At 40.1% G+C, this 19,760-nt stretch overlaps 2 protein-coding genes across 2 annotated transcripts; both read right to left on the minus strand.

Annotated features, from left to right (window-relative positions):
• Nucleotides 1-10,170: 10,170 nt before the first annotated feature.
• LOC110870129 lies at nucleotides 10,171-11,144 on the minus strand. The gene is made up of 3 exons (XM_022119331.1): nucleotides 11,025-11,144; nucleotides 10,298-10,982; nucleotides 10,171-10,190 (listed from the first exon to the last, which is right to left on the minus strand). The coding sequence occupies exons 1-3, from the start codon at nucleotides 11,142-11,144 to the stop codon at nucleotides 10,171-10,173; spliced, it is 825 nt and encodes a 274-aa protein (XP_021975023.1).
• Nucleotides 11,145-12,388: 1,244 nt separating this feature from the next.
• LOC110870130 (annexin A11-like) lies at nucleotides 12,389-12,811 on the minus strand. Its single transcript, XM_022119332.1, has one exon. The coding sequence runs from the start codon at nucleotides 12,809-12,811 to the stop codon at nucleotides 12,389-12,391; it is 423 nt and encodes a 140-aa protein (XP_021975024.1).
• Between the last annotated feature and the right edge of the window lie 6,949 nt (nucleotides 12,812-19,760).

The raw sequence follows: 19,760 nt of genomic DNA on the forward strand, positions 1-19,760 counted from the left end.
GGCAACACCCTCTTCAACCATCGCTTCATCAGCACCTGCACCAGCATCATCTTCGGGATTCTTCTCAGCATCGTCACCAGCATCGGCCGCCGCCTCTGTCGTCTTGGGAGGATCCTCACCAGCATGCTTCGCAGGATGTTCCACAGGAGTGCCTTTGAGATCCGTTAATTTCGCTTCCCAGGCCTTGACATTCCAGGAAGGGCATTCAAAGCCCAAGGCCTTGGCTTCATAGGCCATCCTTAGCCTGGCTTGAAGAAGGGAAACAACAACGGATCCTTTAAGGCCATCCCGGTAGGAACTCATATCCTGCTGGTATTGGAGATGGGCAGCATCCAGCTTGGCTTGGGCGTCCTCGTTGGCCTTGTGAATAGCGGCTTGGTGCTCCTGGGTCATTGCCTTGAATTTATCTTCATAATGCTGAGATTTTGCGGCGGCGATCATCCCTTGGTCAGCAATGGTGACTTCAGCTTTCTTGAGCTTGGCCTCCAGTATCTTGTTAAGCCCACACGCCTCCTCATAAAGGAACATGAGACGTTCCAAGCCCTACAACCAAAAGCACAGGTATCAGCATATGTATAAAATGTCCAGGATAATAGTTAACATACATGTGCAGGATATCAGATGAGGATTTTTACCTGATTAAGAAATGAAGTCATAAACCCACTGGCTTCATTGAATCCATAGTTCTCGTATGGGAAAGCCTCGGAGGTAGCCGGTGAATCTGTTTCTTTCCTCTTCCGGGCGCTGGGAGCACGAGTCCTTGTGGCTGGAGGAGGCTTGGGAGTGTTAACGGCTTTCGAGCTGCTAGGCCTAGAAGACGTGGGAGCTTTAGGGCTTGGTTCTTTCTTCACCGGGATGGGAGCAGAGTAGCTATCCAATTCATCGAGATCGAAGACCGCTGGAGCTTTGACTGGTGCTGCATAAAAGGGAAAAACATCTAACCCTTGAATATTTATAAGTTATTATATTTGTTTCATGTATATTAATGTGCTTACCAGACATGTCGGAGCTGGATCTTTGGCTTGAACTTGTAAATGACAGAGAAAAAGTTCTCTCACTTTCTGGGGGTTGGTAAATGCTTTTGATTCTTGGATCTGATTCAGCGGTTGGGGGCGCTAGATCTTTGAAATTTGCTGCACAAGAAATAAAGATGTCAGCTCAGGATATAACTTCAGGATACGGTTGGGGATATTCCTAAAACTCTAAATCCTACCAGAAGTTAACCACTTCACTGGAAGATCAAAACCTCCAGTGATAGAATCTCTTTTTACAAAAAAGAACTTTCGTTGCCATCTTTCCTCGTTCTTTGTGGCTTTAAGAACGAGAGGGTTTTTGGAGGTTGAGAAAAGGAGAAAACGACTGTTGCCATGAGAACGAAGGCGTTAGGCTATCGGGAGATCTTCAATGCAAAGGTTGGGGATAAAACGAGATCTGATTTGATCCAAGGTCACTAGCACGCGCCAAACCATGGGCATGGTTTGGGCATAACTAAGACCGGTGAGTTTGAAGAAACGGGATATAAAAGCCGGAAAGGGGTATCGGAGTCCGATAGAGAAAGGGTAGGCCAAGAAGCACACCCATTCGTTGGAAGAAAAGTCCGATCGGACTTCTCTGTCGAAAGGGCGGATGATTGTACCGACAGGGAAAGCACCGGAAGCTTGCAGGGCAGCAATGTCAGCATTGTCGAATGAACAGACCTCTTTCTTGGGCTCTTTAAGAAGGTTTTGGGCTTCGAAAGTCGGGATTGAATCGCCTGTGTGGGATCTGGTTCTGCTAGCCATAAGGGATTTCTGTGGAGAAAATAACAGAGAAGAAAGAAAGAAAGGGAATTTACCTGAAGATGCCGGTGAAGATGGTTTATCAAACAAGAAGAGAGAAGATATAGGGGCTAAATGGATAGCCATCGAGTAAAAAACGCATGGGAAGTTGCACACCGTCACTTCAAGAGTCCAATCATATTAATTGCCTCGATTCACGAGATAAGCTTTAAAATATATCCGTTGGATTGGTATACCAACCGATATATTTGGGAACAATTGTTATGGGTTATTTTCTGAGTATACATATCCTGACTAATATCCCGCTTTTAATTGTTTATTTGTGACCAGGATACTGGACGGGGATATTGCTAACATCCTGGGCGATATCCTAAGGTTGAGTGAATTAAACACGTGCAGGTTAATGGCTGTAAGTTACTAACGGTCATCAGGACTTCTTTTCCTCAAGACTCGGGCGTATTTGTTATAAGGGAGCCGTTGAACCCGAAAGACTTGGTCCTCAACGTTCGAGTGGGAATATTCACTGGATCCCGGAAGTTTAGGATAGTTTGTTACATTATCTTTACTATAAATAGATGGGGGTGGATCAGTTTGAGGCACACAACTTTTACACTTACACTCTCGAACACTTTTACTCTCTAGCTCACCGCAAACACCACACTCAAACACTTGTATTCAAATTACATTGTAACACTTAGTCGATCCGCACCACATCCTGCACTGTATCCTGAAGTTTGAAGCAATAAGAAGAACAAGGCAGCTGCGATTGTCAGCTCCTGAGGTTTTATGCCGGCGATCTAGTTTGATCAAGGGCTTTCCTCGTACATCACGTGTCAACCTTTACTTTTTTGCTCATTGTTTGATCATTGATACAACTCTACATCCTGAGCCGTATCCTGAATACTGTTTTTCTAAATAACTTAACCAACATATTTTCAACACATTTTTTAGCACACTACCTCACAAAACTAATTTGATCACTTAATTGCTTAGGTAATTTTTGACCAAAACAGAACCCATAAAGGAGTTATCCTCAACTTGTGGGTAATTAAATATTTAGCATTTGCATCTGTCGGGTGCATGCCTACACCCCGTGCATAGGTCGTGGCCATTAATAACTTAAATGAGCCGAGGATATCCTGGACACGGTCGTTAACCCCTAAATGTTTATGTTATCAAACAATACAGATTAAAACGGGTTATGCGGATTTATTAAATCACAATCTGACAAAATAATCCCATACCCGGCCAAGCGGTATTATTATACTGTATCCCAAGCCTGTATAGGGAAAATAAGTTAAAAATATTTACCTGGTGATAGCAGTAAATTCCTAAGGTTCTTGAAAGGCACTTTTTACCGGAAGCTATTAATCTGTATAGAAGGTTTAATTAGCCTATAAGGATGCTAACGGGTCTTTAATTAATCAAGGACTTAGACCGGCTAGCTAGAAGGAAACCTTACGGTTCTAAATGCTAGATTAAGCGGAGACCGGGATAGAATGTGATTTAGACCCGACAAGCTTGGATACTTGTATAATATGGGTAAACTAAATACATTCTGGAAAATGAGAAACAAATGATAAGGTTAAGCCCGTTTCGGTTATTTCACGTAAACTAGTCACGTAGACCGATCCGAACGCGTAAGTGCGTAACGGGTAACCAATTAAATTATATACAAGTCTTAATCGTCATTATGCTCAAAATATGTTAATATATCAGTAACATATTAACATGTATGCCCAAAAAGTAATTTAAACCAAAATAAGTCCCATAAGGGCATTTTGGTAATTTTAATGCTTATAAAGGAGTTTATTTATAAAACTGAGTTCCAGGTCTGATTAAATTAGTAAAAACATGTATTTTAATAGGTTACATCAGTAGGATGCTTAACATATGAGAAATATACCTTTTATAACCAACTATGCACCGAAAGGGCATTTTGGTAATTTTACATAAGCTTTTAAAGGTCAAAATAGACTTCTGAGTTTAAAAACTTTAGATTACTGTAATATTACATATATTAGTTTAAAACAATCAGTAGGTAATGGGTTTTATAAGCCAAATATAGTTTTGACCTATACTAGGCGCTAAAAACGCTTAAAAACCGATTTAATGGCCTATTTGGGTAAAAATAGGAAATCTGAGTTTTTGATCAGTTATAAGGTTTAAAATATTATATTTATCATATAAAATCAGTAGCAAAAAGTTTGGCATTAAAATGTTATGTAAAACTCATTTTATGTATGAAAAGGGTAAAACCGACAATAACCGAAATTAGGCTATAATCCTATGTTATGCTCAGCCTAAAAATAAATAAAAATCTTTAAAAATCCCAAAATATTATTTAACATCAGTAGGTAAAAGGTTTTGTGTCAAAAATCGGGTTTAGATAGGCTTTATATTAATTACGCCTTTTAATTACTAAGAAGCACCTTAATTACGCTATTGAGCATAACTCCCATTCAAGACCTCAAACTGATATCAAATTTTCGGGACATGTCAAAATATCAGTAGCAAAGGTGTTAGTCCATTCATATTGTTAAAAATCTTGGTTTTATACAAAAAGGGCGTTTTAGGCATTATTAAGCATAATCACTATCAAGTGCATATAATTCAAACTATTAGGCACCATGCAATATAACTCCAGAGGGTCATACTACTAAGTAATGTGGTCCTAATGGAAGCTTAAAACGTGGAAGAATTAAGCTTGAACAGGTCAGAACTGAAAGTCAAAGCAAAAGTCAAGCTTTTGCGACGCGTTTTGGGGGGCTTGGGATTTGCTCAGCTGAGGATGCCTCTTCCTACGCTTTTGTGGCTTCAAGGGCCCAATCTTGGGTTCTTCAAGACCACATCCTTCGCGAATGTGGGGGAGAGCTGTTGGACTCTGATTACAAAGGTGCGTTGGAGAATCTACATAGTTCTCTTCCTGATCTTGATCTTGGCGGTTTCTACATTAAAGACACCGCCCCCATTAAAGCCCAGAAAATTCTGGCGAATGCCTTATATGGTGAAATCGTCAAGAAAGTTGAAGAGAAGTTTGCCTTTTCCCCTTGTCAGCGAGCCGTGTTTGAGTGTTTGCGAGCCCCCCATGCTCAGGATTTCCTGTCTGTTGTTCCTATCGAAGGTTTAGGGCAATGTATGTCGGCTGTGGAATACCGGGCTATCCTCAAGTACCGTTTAATGATACCCCTTTTCCCGGCTGATGACCCGTGTCCTGTATGTCGGAAGTGTTGCTTGGATTCTTTTGGGGAGCATGCAGTACATTGCAAAGAATTACCGGGCTTTAAGTATCGACATGATTTAGTTCGAGATGTGCTGTATGATGTCCTTAAGCGAGCAGGGATCTCGGCAAAAAAGGAAGCTCCGGTGAACTTCTTGACTGATCCATTAGAAGGGAGATCTACGCTACGGCCCGCGGACATTCTTGTTTTTGGATGGGAAGGATGGAAACACGCGTGTGTCGATTTGACAGGTTTGTCCCCCCTCGTTGGGTTAAGGGACCACGGGTTTGTGGCGGGACATGCGATTACCAAGGCAGAGGCGGGCAAAGTAGCTAAACACGAAAAAGCTTGCATCGAGAATCAGCACGTGTTCGTCCCGTTCGCTTTCGATACATTTGGCGCTCTCGCCCCTGACGCGGTGCGGTTCCTTAAGCGGGTTCAACAGGTGGTAACCAGTAACACCACACATGTTAAGGGGCAGAATTTTGTGTTTGGCAGGGTAGGGTTTGCTATTCAGAAAGGGGTAGCGGCGCAGCTTGTTGCTCGTCTACCTACCATTAGTTTGTAATCGTATTGAGTTTATTAAGACTATTTACCAATCAAAAAAAAAATTAAAAACTAAAAAAAAAGTTATAAACTGACCTTAGACTATTATTTGTCGGATTGGGACTGATAAGACATGATTAAATATTAATTACCAAGTCATTAGAAAGTTAAAAATATAATTTAGAACCCCTGGTTTATTAATTTTAACTAAATTTGCAATTTCAGTCCAGTTTGACTTTTTGTCAAACTACTTTGACCCGACAATTAACTGGTCAAACGAGATAATTAGGAGACACCCTTTTAAGGGTTAATCACCTATACTAATGTGGTTCTATAACCACTTGCAATTTGATCAGTGGTTAAGCCACATGTAATTGAAACGAAAGTCAAACTGATTTTATAAAAAGTTTGACTTTATAGTAATTAAACTAAATTAAACAACTAAGCAAGTAATTAAAGGCTTACTAATGGTCCTTAGCTGTCTTTTCTACACTTGATATCCTCTTCTTACTGATGTACGCTCCAGAGCAAGTCCCTTAAGTGAAATTGTTGCAAGTGTGTTTATGAACACAAGAGGAGGCTCACTTAAATAGCAATTCTCATGAATCTTGATCACTTCCAGGTGTATTTGGGGGCCCTGGGATCACCCCAGGTGTCCTAGCTAGTTAATTAAACCGACATATAGCTCCATGGGTCGTCACAAACTAGGTAAAGGCGGTGGAACAGGCCAAACCCGCACCTGGCACAACTTTTCTGTTACTGGCACTCTCTCGCGGGCCGCGTAAGCCATAGAGAAGGCTTACGCGGCCCGCCTGGACCGGCTTAACTGGCAAAACAAGTTTCCTTGTTGGCAGATTCAGTCCCTGAACGTTTTTAACCCCTTTTTACCTTATTTTTGACACATAAGGCCCTTGTAGTTAGTTTGATGAAGCTCTAGGATGAATAACCAAACTTCGTTAGGCTCGGTTTCGTTAAATATCTTCATGTACGCAAGTTTCATCAAGTTGACGCTTTTATCCCGAAGTTTGGAAAACATGCTTAACGATCTCGGAATCACGTGAAATTTTTACCACATATTCTCGGGAGTATATTTGAATATTTCGAAGCCTTGGTTTCGTTAAAAGGTCACTCAGAGGTCAGAATTGACATATTGACACTTTTAACCCTTGTAATTTATAATCTCTTGATTATTTTCACAAACGGCTTCTTATACCCAATCAATCACCCATTTAAGAATATTTTCTTCACGTGTGGTCATTCAAAGGCCCAAGTTTGGCATGTTGAAACTTTTAGCTTTTCTGTAAGCATAGTTTCACTGTTTGTCCACTTCAGTCCTTCAAACTCAATCTTTCTCGCAATTAAAGTTTAGGACACGTGTCTATACATAATTGGACATGTTTTTACATGGTGTTACATCCTCACCCCCTTAAAAGAAATCTCGACCCCGAGATTTACTGGAACAAGTGAGGGTACTTCTGTTTCATAGTGGACTCGACTTCCCACGTATATTCGGGACCTCTAAGAGCGTCCCATTTAACCTTTACTATAGGTACATACTTTCTTCGGAGCTTTTTGACTTGTCGATCCTCGATTGATATAGGTTTCTCAATGAACCTCAAGCTTTTATCAACCTGCACATCTTTATGAGACATAGCTAGAGATTCATCGGCTAAGCATTTCTTGAGATTACAAACGTGGAACACATCATGAATTCCACTCAGCTCCTCTGGCAATCTTAGCTTATATGCTACACTGCCGACACATTCGATGATCTCGAATGGTCCGAGATATCTAGGGCTCAGCGTGCCCTTTTTACCAAAGCGCATCACACCTTTCCAGGGTGACACTTTTAATAAAACTTTATCGCCTACTTCAAACTTTAGAGGTTTTCGCCTCTTGTCAGCATAACTTTTCTACCTATCTCTGGCAGCTTTTAGGTGATCACAAATCTGGACAATCTTGTCCGTAGTTTCAAGGACTATATTAGGTCCTGATATCTGGGCTTCTCCTACTTCTGCCCAACAGACAGGCGTTCTGCATTTCCTACCATATAATGCCTCAAAAGGCGCAGCCTGAATGCTAGTATGATAACTATTGTTATAGGAGAACTCGATCAATGGCAGGTGGTCATCCCAACTACCACCCAAATCAATAACACATGCACGAAACATGTCTTCCAAGGTTTGAATGGTACGCTCACTCTGTCCGTCAGTCTGAGGATGGTAAGCAGTACTAAAATTCAAACGAGTGCCCAAAGATTGTTGGAAACTTTTCCAAAAATGAGAGGTGTATCTAGTATCTCTATCCGAGATGATAGCTACCAGTACACCATGAAGAGCTACAATCTTATCAACATACAACTGGGCTAACTTATCGGAGCTGTGAGTCTCCTTAATGGGTAAGAAATGTGCTGACTTCATCAGTCTATCAACAATAACCCATATGGTATCATTTCCATGCCTTGTTTTAGGTAACTTGGTTATGAAATCCATGGTTACCATCTCCCATTTCCACGTAGGGAGTTCTGGCTGTTGTAGAAGACCTGATGGCTTTTGATGTTCAGCTTTAATCTGAGCACACGTCAGGCACTTAGCTACATGGGTGGCAATAGATTTCTTCAAACCTATCCACCAATAATTAGCCTTTAAATCTTGATACATCTTGTCACCTCCAGGGTGAACCGAATACTTAGAGTTGTGGGCTTCCTGAAGGATCACATCTCGAAGTCCTCCTTGAATAGGAACCCAAATTCTTCCATTCATTCTGAGGATTCCATCCTTCCCAGGTGTTAACTGTTTAGCAGTTACACCTAGCTTTTCATTTGGAAAATTAACTTCCAAAATAGCATCTTTTTGTGCAGCTAATAGTCTTTCATTCAGACTATTCTTCAACTCAATACTCTTGGCATTGATCCTAATTGGTTTAACTCTTTCCTTTCGGCTTAGAGCGTCAGCAACCACATTCGCCTTACCTGGATGGTAGCGAATTTCGCAATCATAATCATTCAAAGTTTCCATCCAACGGCGTTGTCTCATATTGAGCTCTTTTTGGTTGAACAGATGTTGGAGACTTTTGTGGTCCGAGTAGATTACACATTTTGTTCCATACAAATAGTGTCTCCACAACTTTAGTGCGAATACAACGGCAACCAATTCCAAATCATGGGTGGTGTAATTCTTTTCGTGCACCTTTAGCTGTCGCGATGCATAGGCAATTACATTGCCCCGCTGCATAAGTACACACCCCATGCCAGTGTGTGATGCATCGCAGTATACAACAAACTCTTCAATTCCTTCCGGTAAGGATAAAACCGGAGCATTGCTCAATCTTTGCGTTAGAGTCTCGAAAGATTCCTGCTGTTTGGGACCCAGACAAATTTTACATTCTTGCGGGTTAAGGAGGTTAATGGTGCAGCTATTCTTGAGAAGTTCTCAATGAACCTTCTATAATATCCTGCTAAACCCAGAAAGCTGCGAATTTCTGTAGGTGTCTTAGGTGCTTCCCAATTCATAACAGCCTCTACCTTGGCAGGATCTACTTGAATACCTTGTTCACTGACAACATGTCCAAGGAACTGGACCTTACGAAGCCAAAATTCACACTTGGAGAATTTGGCATACAACTTCTCCTGTCGAAGCAGTCCTAAAATACACCGAATGTGCTTTTCATGCTCCACTTGGCTACGTGAGTAAATGAGTATGTCGTCTATAAAGACAATGACAAACTTATCTAAATATGGCTTGCAGACTCTATTCATGAGGTCCATAAATGCTGCAGGCGCATTAGTGAGCCCAAAAGGCATCACTAAGAACTCGAAGTGTCCATACCTTGTTCTGAATGCCGTCTTTGGAACATCTTCAGTTCGAACCTTGAGTTGATGATACCCAGACCTCAAATCAATCTTTGAGAAATAACTTGCTCCTTGGAGTTGAGCAAACAAGTCATCGATCCTGGGTAAAGGATAACGATTCTTAATCGTTACCTTATTCAGTTCGCGGTAATCAATGCATAAGCGCATTGATCCGTCCTTCTTTTTCACAAACAGAATAGGAGCTCCCCAAGGTGAAGAGCTGGGCTGAATGAAACCTTTTTCCAATAAATCATCCAGTTGAGTTCTGAGCTCTTTCATTTCGGTAGGCGCTAGACGATACGGAGCTCGTGCAATAGGCGCAGATCCAGGGAGGATGTCTATCCTGAATTCTACTTGCCTCTCAGGAGGTAATCCAGGTAACTCGTCAGGAAAGACATCAGGATACTCTGAAATGATTGGAATGTCTTCAATCTTTGGCTTTTGATCATTCGCTGTCACCTGTGCCATGTAAATGACACATCCATTTTTCAAGCACTGAGATACTTTGAGAATAGACACATTGCTGGGTAATCCGTACTGTGTATCTCCTTGAATTGTGACTGATTCACCAGAAGGGGTTTTGATAATGACAAGCTTTTTATCGTAGGCAATTTGGGCTTGGTTATGCGACAACCAATCCATGCTTAAAACTATATCAAAACCAGCTAATTTCATTGGAAGAAGCGATAGCGGAATAGAATGATTCTTGATGGATATGGAACACCCATCAAGAAGAGTTAAGGCTGATTCTAAGGTACCATCGACAAGTGCTACCTCATACTTTATGTCTAGAGTCTTAATAGGCAAATTTAATAACTTACAGAACTTATGGTCTACAAAGGACTTATCAGCACCGGAATCAAATAAGACTCTAGCATAAATATTATTGATGAGGAAGGTACCTGTTATGACGTTCTCGTCATTCACCGCTTCCCTTGCCTGCATCTGGAACACTCTGGCGTTGTTCTTCTTAGCCTCCTCAGGCTTCTTCACATTCTTGGGGCAGTTGGTTTCGATGTGCCCCTTTTCATTGCAACCGTAACAGGTTGCATCCTTAATATTCTGGCACTCGACAGACTTGTGCCCCTTTTTCTTACAGATCCCACATGGTTTGGCCTGTGGGTCTCGGTTGCACTTACCAAAATGCCTTTTGTGGCAAGTTTTGCACCTGGGCTTATCGCCAGATTGCCCCTTCTTGGAACCAGAGTTCCATTTACCTTTCTTGTTTGATTGAGAAGACTGATCATCCTCTCTCTTCCTCTTCCCTTCTTCAGAAGTCTTCCTCGCCCGACTCCTCACAACATCCAATGTGAGGGACAATGATAGATCTACAACGGATCTATAGGTGGCTGGCTTAGAAGCCTTTACATTCCCCTTCACTTCAGGGGCCAGACCACCAATAAAACGCGCAATGCGTTTGGGCTCGGGAGTGACTAGATACGGTACAAGTCTTGACATGGAGTTGAAACTAGTCACATAGGATCTACAGTCCAGATCCTTCATCACTAGGGTGAGGAAATCGGTTTCTATACGCTCAACTTCATGCTGAGGACAATAAGTGTCCTTAACCAGATCTACAAACTTCTCCTATGAAAGATTATACAAATGAACTTTCCCGGTGGATTGTACCAGCGCTTTCCACCATGTAAGGGCATCACCCTTAAAAGATTGGGATACAAACATGACCACATCCTCCTTAGCACAACCGCTAATATCTATCACAGTTTCCATCTCATCTAACCACTTCATGCAGTCTATCGCCCCCTTTTCTCCTGTAAAGTCTCTTGGCTTACAGGATACAAAGTACTTGTAGGTACAACCCTTGGCGTGCCTAAGGGTAGGCTCAAGAATTACCTGCTTTTTGGGTCCACTACCCTAGTTAGACGAGTGCAGGGACTCAGTCTTCTTATGAGTGTGAGGTTGAGAATGGGTTTTTGAGTGAGTTTGAGACCGAACAACACTCGGCTCTTTAAACTTAGCATCTACCGCTTGAGAAACTGCCGTGGTGATTAAAGCTTGCAATTCAGAACCAGTAATATTGATTCTGGTGTTGCCCTCTGCTGGATGACTGTTTGCTTCATCTGAGCCAGCCATTTCTCAATACTATAGCAAACAATAATAATATTCAAATTATATATATAGATTAATCGCATTGATGATCAGATGGTCATGGTATTATTTAAACCATTTAGATCATTTTAAATAGAAATTTAAAATCAAAATAGAATACACTATTCTTTAAACTATTAAGCAGGGGAAGATAGAATTTCCACAACTGCAAATGTCATGAAAGACATTTTATTTATCATTAAGCTCGTCTCGAAGGACATTTAAATAGCTTAGGAAGCTTGCCACAGGGACGACTTATGATCTAATCACCGATCTCTTGGATCGATGATCTTTTAAGGGTCGAACAAACTTCATAGCCTTATTGACAAGAAGTTTATAAATTAAACTTTCGTTGTCATTATTAAACCTTAGCTTATAAGCATACATCTCCTAAGGATGTCTTGGTGTACACATCCTATTGATGTTTATTAGCCATGATTCGCATTGATCATATAGGCTATATGTAACTTGGAAGGATCCAAGTACCTTTTTTTTGGGAGCTTGTGTGGTTTCTCGTACCGCATAGCTAGGAATGTCAACATATTTTCAGATGTTAACAGAGATTTGTTATCTTAAAAAGGTTGTACCATCATAGCCAATTAATACTTTGGCTACGTTATACCTCTAAGAGTTTTCTTTGGCGGATCAATTATAAATTGAAAAGATATAACAGGGTGTAATAAAATACACAATTAAAACCAAAGTTAAAACTTCATTAAACTGAGAACAAGTACAACTGCCCTAAACGGGACTTAGAAAAGACAAACTGCCCGCGAAGGGGCCTACAGAAAGGAAAATAAGTCCGCGCAGGGACTTGATACATAAACCAAACAAATGTCCTCGCAGGGACACGATTAAAAACAACTAAGAAAACTAACAATCCTCTACTTCTTCTTCCCTTTGATAAGGTTTGCAAGGCCTTTCATGAAGCTATTATGCTTTTCCTTGTTTTTCCTAGCCTTGTGTTCAACCCTATCTAACCTCTCCAGGATTTCCTGAGTCTGATGTTGCTGCTGCTGAGGAGGAGGTTGTTGGTACGGTGGGTACTGATAACCCGGTACTGGATATCCAGTTGGAAGAACCAGAGGGTAAGAAGAAGGATAAAGGTGGTGATACTGCGCAGCCGTAAGGTACGGGTCCTGAGATACATATTCCGAGGGGTACCCCGATGGGTTTTCAAAAAAATTATACCCAGAAGAACCTGGGTAGGTTGGGATTGGGTTATCAAAACCCATAGGCGGCTCAGGTGGTGCATAAGTAGCTGGCGGAGGTTCAATCTCCGGCGCCGCATTCGAGGGCCCACCCATCTGGGGGTCCTCCAGAATAGGGGGATTAGAACTCGAACCCCGGGGAGAACTGAAACGTGGTCCCCCCGTACGGACATACGCGCGTTCCTCCTTTGCCTCGGAGGCTCGGGAGGTGGCTGCGGTGGCTGCTGCGGTGGCTCCTCTACCGGAAGTGGCGGCGACGAAACAGCTTGGAGTTGCGGATCAACCAAGGTGGTTGGGCTGGAGAGTTATGGTATGATGGGGTAAAGAACCAATCATATGTGGCCATTTTCTCCTGGAACGAGTCGGGCCCATGGTAAGGTGATCCCTGAAATGGGGATCCACTCGATATGCTTATGGGGTAACCCGGCATTCCGGTCTGCATCTCCGGATCTGGATCATCGTCTGTTTCCATCCCCTGAGAGAAGTGGTCCTCAGGGCCCAAGGGGTTGTAACCAAGAAAATCGTTAACATAGTCGTTTGGGTTAAAATGTCCCGGGGAGTAGAGGGAATCAGAGTGGTGGAACGAATGGGATTGCAAAGAGTGGTATGAATGGTAAGACTCGTGAGAATGGTGAGATTGCTGAGAATGGTGAGAATGTTGAGGTTCATCAGGAACGAGTGGCCCAATGGACGGGTGGAAAGAAGGCGATGAGCTTAGTGAGACTGAGTGTCTTGCCGGCTCAAAAGGTTGACCCCACATATCGTGAGAGTCGGAGGTGGAAAAGGACGCCGATGGAGTGCGTCTATGAGATGGTCCTGCTGACGACGGTCCCCCACGCATGGGACCCTTGCCTCGGCCTCTTACTCTTGGAGGCATGTTGATGATTCCTGTTAAAACAAGGAAACAAAAATGAAATAAAACATAATAATAGCAAAGGAAGTAAGAGATATATCCTAGGTCATTTGCCTAGACTCGAGAGTCTAAGGAATGTGCTTATTGTGTCATTGAGATTAAACACAAAAGGTTAGTGTTTAATTCACTCAATGTTGGCTCTGATACCAACCTGTCACACCCCATTATTCCACGTATTACCGGTGGGCCCGGCGGGGAGTATCGTGACGTAGTTGATATCATCATAGTCAATACACACAATAATATAGCTAAAATAAACTATTACAAACCATAACGTCTGAGCGTTCGAGTTTATGAATGTACAGACAAGAATGTAATAAGATCCACAGGCGGATCATAATGTACAAAGAAACAAAAACTACAGACTCCGGGTATCTATTGGATTTGCAAGATCCTCTATAACACCATATAGCTCCTGCCTATTTCGGGAAGTACCTGTCAATCAATCTTTAGGAAAATACGTCAGTTTACACTGGTAAATACAATTTAACTGACTCGATTTGAAAACATTTAAGAAAATTGATTTAGGTGCACAAGGCACAAATCATTTATAACTTGGGACAATTTTAATAAAATCTTGTATACAGTTTTACATGCTTGTCATACATGTGGGGCCGGTTTGTAAGCCGGACATGATTAACTGACTCACCACTTATAGAACCCATAAAGGAGTTATCCCCAACTTGTGGGTAATTAAATATTTAGCATTTGCATCTGTCGGGTGCATGCCTGCACCCCGTGCATAGGTCGTGGCCATTAATAACTTAAATGAGCCGAGGATATCCAGGACACGGTCGTTAACCCCCAAATGTTTATGTTATCAAACAATACAGATTAAAACGGGTTATGCGGATTTATCAAAATAACAATCCGACAAAATAATCCCATACCCGACCAAGCGGTATTATTATACCGTATCCCAAGCCCGTATAGGGAAAATAAGTTAAAAGTATTTACCTGGTGATAGCAGTAAATTCCTAAGGTTCTTGAAAGGCACTTTTTACCGGAAGCTATTAATCTGTATAGAAGGTTTAATTAGCCTATAAGGATGCTAACGGGTCTTTAATTAATCAAGGACTTAGACCGGCTAGCTAGAAGGAAACCTTACGGTTCTAAATGGTAGATTAAGCGGAGACCGGGACAGAATGTGATTTAGACCCGACAAGCTTGGATACTTGTATAATATGGGTAAACTAAATACATTCTGGAAAATGAGAAACAAATGATAAGGTTAAGCCCGTTTCGGTTATTTCACGTAAACTAGTCACGTAGACCGATCCGAACGCGTAAATGCGTAACGGGTAACCAATTAAATTATATACAAGTCTTAATCGTCATTATGCTCAAAATATGTTAATATATCAGTAACATATTAACATGTATGCCCAAAAAGTAATGTAAACCAAAATAAGTCCCATAAAGGCATTTTGGTAATTTTAATGCTTATAAAGGAGTTTATTTATAAAACTGAGTTCCAGGTCTGATTAAATTAGTAAAAACATGTATTTTAATAGGTTACATCAGTAGGATGCTTAACATATGAGAAATATACCTTTCATAACCAACTATGCACCGAAAGGGCATTTTGGTAATTTTACATAAGCTTTTAAAGGTCAAAATAGACTTCTGAGTTTAAAAACTTTAGCTTACTGTAATATTACATATATTAGTTTAAAACATCAGTAGATAATGGGTTTTATAAGCCAAATATAGTCTTGACCTATACTAAGTGCTAAAAACGCTTAAAAACCGATTTAAAGGGCTATTTGGGTAAAAATAGGAAATCTGAGTTTTTGATCAGTTTATAAGGTTTAAAATACTATATTTATCATATAAAATCAGTAGCAAAAAGTTTGGCATTAAAATGTTATGTAAAACTCATTTTATGTATGAAAAGGGTAAAACCGATAATAACCGAAATTAGGCTATAATCCTATGTTATGCTCAGCCTAAAAATAAATAAAAATCTTTAAAAATCCCAAAATATTATTTAACATCAGTAGGTAAAAGGTTTGGTGTCAAAAATCAGGTTTAGATAGGCTTTATGTTAATTACGCCTTTTAATTACTTAGAAGCTCCTTAATTACGCTATTGAGCATAACTCCCATTCAAGACCTCAAACTGATATCAAATTTTCGGGACATGTCAAAATATCAGTAGTGAAGGTGTTAGTCCATTCATATTGTTAAAAATCTCGATTTTATACAAAAGGGCGTTTTAGGCATTATTAAACATAATCACGATCAAGTGCATATAATTCAAACTATTAGGCACCATGCAATATAACTCCAGAGGGTCATACTACTAAGTAATGTGGTCCTAATGGAAGCTTAAAACGTGAAAGAATTAAGCTTGAACGGGTCAGAACTGAAAGTCAAAGCAAAAGTCAAGCTTTTGCGACTTTCGGTTATAAACTGACCTTAGACTATTAATTGTCGGATTGGGACTGATAAAACATGTTTAAATATTAATTACCAAGTCATTAGAAAGTTAAAATATAATTTAGAAACCCTGATTTATTTATTTTAATTAAATTTGCAATTTCAGTCCAGTTTGACATTTACTTTGACCCGACAATTAACTGGTCAAACGAGATAATTAAGAGATACCCTTTTAAGGGTTAATCACCTATACTAATGTGGTTCTATAACCACTTTCAGTTTGATCAGTGGTTAAGCCACATGTAATTAAAACGAAAGTCAAACTGATTTTATAAAAAGTTTGACTTTATAGTAATTAAGCTAAATTAAACAACTAAGCAAGTAATTAAAGGCTTACTAATGGTCCTTTGCTGTCTTTTCTACACTTGATATCCTCTTCTTACTGATGTAAGCTCCAGAGCAAGTCCCTTAAGTGAAATTGTTGCAAGTGTGTTTATGAACACAAGAGGAGGCTCACTTAAATAGCAATTCTCATGAATCTTGATCATTTCTAGGTGTATTTGGGGGCCCTGGGATCACCCCAGGTGTCCTAGCTAGTTAATTAAACCGACATATAGCTCCAAGGGTCGTCACAAACTAGGTAAAGGCGGTGGAACAGGCCAAACCCGCACCTGGCACAACTTTTCTGTTACTGGCACTCTCTCGCGGGCCGCGTAAGCCATAGAGAAGGCTTACGCGGGCTGCCTGGACCGGCTTAACTGGCAAAACAAGTTTCCTTGTTGGCAGATTCAGTCCCTAAACGTTTTTAACCCCCTTTTACCTTATTTTTGACATATAAGGCCCTTGTAGTTAGTTTGATGAAGCTCTAGGATGAATAACCAAACTTCGTTAGGCTCGGTTTCGTTAAATATCTTCATGTACGCAAGTTTCATCAAGTTGACGCTTTTATCCCAAAGTTTGGAAAACATGCTTAACAATCTCGGAATCACGTGAAATTTTTACCACTTATTCTTGGGAGTATATTTGAATATTTCGAAGCCTTGGTTTCGTTAAAAGGTCACTCAGAGGTCAGAATTGACATATTGACACTTTTAACCCTTGTAATTTATAATCTCTTGATTATTTTCACAAACAGCTTCTTATACCCAATCAATCACCCATTTAAGAATATTTTCTTCACGTGTGGTCATTCAGTGGCCCAAGTTTGGCATGTTGACACTTTTAGTCCTTCTGTAAGCATAGTTTCACTGTTTGTCCACTTTAGTCCTTCAAACTCAATCTTTCTCACAATTAAAGTTTAGGACACGTGTCTATACATAATTGGACACGTTTTTACGTGGTATTACAATACAAGTCGTTCTCTCTTGGTGCTCGCATTAAGATCCACTCCTCGGGGACAACAGATCCTGGCTTCAGGATCAGACATTCCTTATCGGTGAAATGAGTTGTGTACTTCCTATCACAGATTTGAGATATGCTAAGTAAATTGTTCTCTAGCTCTGGAATGTAGTTTACTCTTTCAAAGGACACTAGACCAGTTGATAACGTCCCTTCCCCGATTATTATACCTCCCTGGTTACCAGTGAAACCCACATAACCTCTATTAAAACCACGAATGTCATACAACAGGGTCTTTCTCCCTGTCATGTGCATGGATGCTCCGCTATCCATTATCCATTTAGAGATTGATCTCAGGAGCTCCTGCACATTTCAGACGTAATCAATTAAATGAAGCAACCTAAGCCTCCATTGACTCGGGTAGCTTAACGTTTAGGCGAGTTGTGGTAGTATAAAGAGGCGGAAAATTCTTATCATTTACTTCCAAATTATTTTCTGTTCCAACCTCAACCTCTTTGTATAAGAAAAATTCCTCTTTGATTGGTTGAACAGATGGTTGAACAGTTTTAGGAACATACTTCTTGACCGGAGGGGTCGAAGAAGTATGTTTCTTGTTATCACCTGCTGAACTCTTGGGAACAAACTTCTTTACTGAAGCGGCTGAAGTAGTCTGTTTCTTTTGAGTTTCAGTCTCAGAAACCTTTTGATCAAACTTCTTAACTTGTTCAGTCGAAGTAGTTTGTTTCACTTTTGGTTTAGATGTTTTTGCCTCAGACTTAGGTTTCCAAGTTTGTTGTTGTTGAGTAAAACGTTTAGAAGATTCACCAGTTTTCTTAACAGGTTGTTTTACTGGTTTAACATTGATTTTAACATTTTCAGGTTTTTGAATCTTCTTTTCAACAAACATTGGCGCCTTGCCTTTTACATCATTAGGTTTCTTGGTGTTTTCAACAACCACATACTTAGGTTTTGAGTTGGTGCACTTTCGTGCAATATGTCCAATCTCATTGCATTTAAAGCATGTCCGGTTATCAATAACCTAACTTGGACCTTCAGTCTGTGTTTGTGATGCTTTCTTCGCAAAGAATTCTTCATTCGATTTCGAAAAAATTTCCGATTCTTGTTCATTCATAGAACTTGAACTTCTCACAAATGTTGTTTTCTTAACAAACTTCGACTTTTGAACATTTCTTCTCTGATTGTTCTTACTATCTCTTTGCCTATTGTACCCTCTTTTCTGATTGTTGTTCTGAAAACATGGTGGATTTTTGGGCTTGTTATAGTAAGACTTATCTTTCTGAAAATTCAAAAATCTTTTGGAACTTGACAACCTATCAACTTCTGACACATCAATCTCCACAAGTTTAAAAACTTTCTCAAGTTTATCCACATTTACATTTTCTATCGGAAATTCCTCATCCGAGTACAACTTATCAGAACCACACACCTGGTACATGACCAGGGTAGGTTCGTCCATTAAGTTGTTCTTGGACTTGGATTTTGGAATATAATTGTTTAGAAAACAATCATCATCCTCATTTGAAACCGTGGAATCACTATCAGTTTTCAAAACATTTTCAACCACATTTTTCACAACCTCAGATTCAACACTGTCCTCATCGGATTGTTCACTAAATGTGATGTCTATGTTTTCAGGCAGGTTGTCAACTTCACCCTTTGCATTCGTGTTTAATTCTTTTTCCACCCTAAACTGTTTCTTAGTAAAGTTGTTCATGGGTGGTGGAACTGTATGATACCCGACCCCAGTTCCATTTTGATAAACATCTTCACCATGTTTATTCTTCCCAATGGGTTTCAGGACAACATGTTGAAGAACAAAGTTGGCAGAATGATAACTTTTCAACTTCAGATTGATTCTTTCATTCTCAATCTTGACTTCTTCAATCTGAAGTTTTAAGTTTGCGATCTCATCCAGTTGATTGTTAATTTGTTTCTCTTTATCTTGAATGACAGTTTTTAATTGAATGTTCTCTTGACGAGTTTGAAAATCTCTTGAATCATAATCTTTAATTGTCCGTTTTAGTTTTTTCAAAAGCCTCGGTTAATTTTCTGTCTTCAAGAACAAGTTTTCCATTTTCTTTTCGAAAATTCTCAACATCTTTTTCATCATTCTTTATCTTTTCTGTCAATTCATCAATTCTTTCTTTTGAACTTTTCACAATTCTGTCTTTCAAAACCATATCATTTTTCAAGTTGTTGATTTTACCGGTTAACTCCTGGAGGTTAGATTTTAACACAAACTCATTCGTGTTACAGACTTTGCATGCCTTCATGCAATTTCTGCAATCACTCTCAGTTTTTGTTTCTTGAGACTAACCTGTTTCGACATTATGACCGACCGAACTGACCTTGTTAGATGACTCAGACTCAGAAGCAGATTTGGTGTCTACCT

Source organism: Helianthus annuus, chromosome 8, assembly GCF_002127325.2.
Source record: "Helianthus annuus cultivar XRQ/B chromosome 8, HanXRQr2.0-SUNRISE, whole genome shotgun sequence".
Classification (NCBI taxonomy): domain Eukaryota; kingdom Viridiplantae; phylum Streptophyta; class Magnoliopsida; order Asterales; family Asteraceae; genus Helianthus; species Helianthus annuus.

Bases quoted from the DNA above. Each gene is read 5' to 3' on its own strand.
- LOC110870129 (XM_022119331.1), bottom strand. From the start codon at position 11,144: ATGAAGTGGTTAGATGAGATGGAAACTGTGATAGATATTAGCGGTTGT. The intron at 10,983-11,024 runs GTACAATCCACC...AATCTTTCATAG, and splicing joins TTACATGGTGGAAAGCGCTG to GAGAAGTTTGTAGATCTGGT. The intron at 10,191-10,297 runs GTACCTTCCTCA...TTGCCTATTAAG, and splicing joins TGACGAGAACGTCATAACAG to ACTCTAGACATAAAGTATGA.
- LOC110870130 (XM_022119332.1), bottom strand. From the start codon at position 12,811: ATGGGTGGGCCCTCGAATGCGGCGCCGGAGATTGAACCTCCGCCAGCT.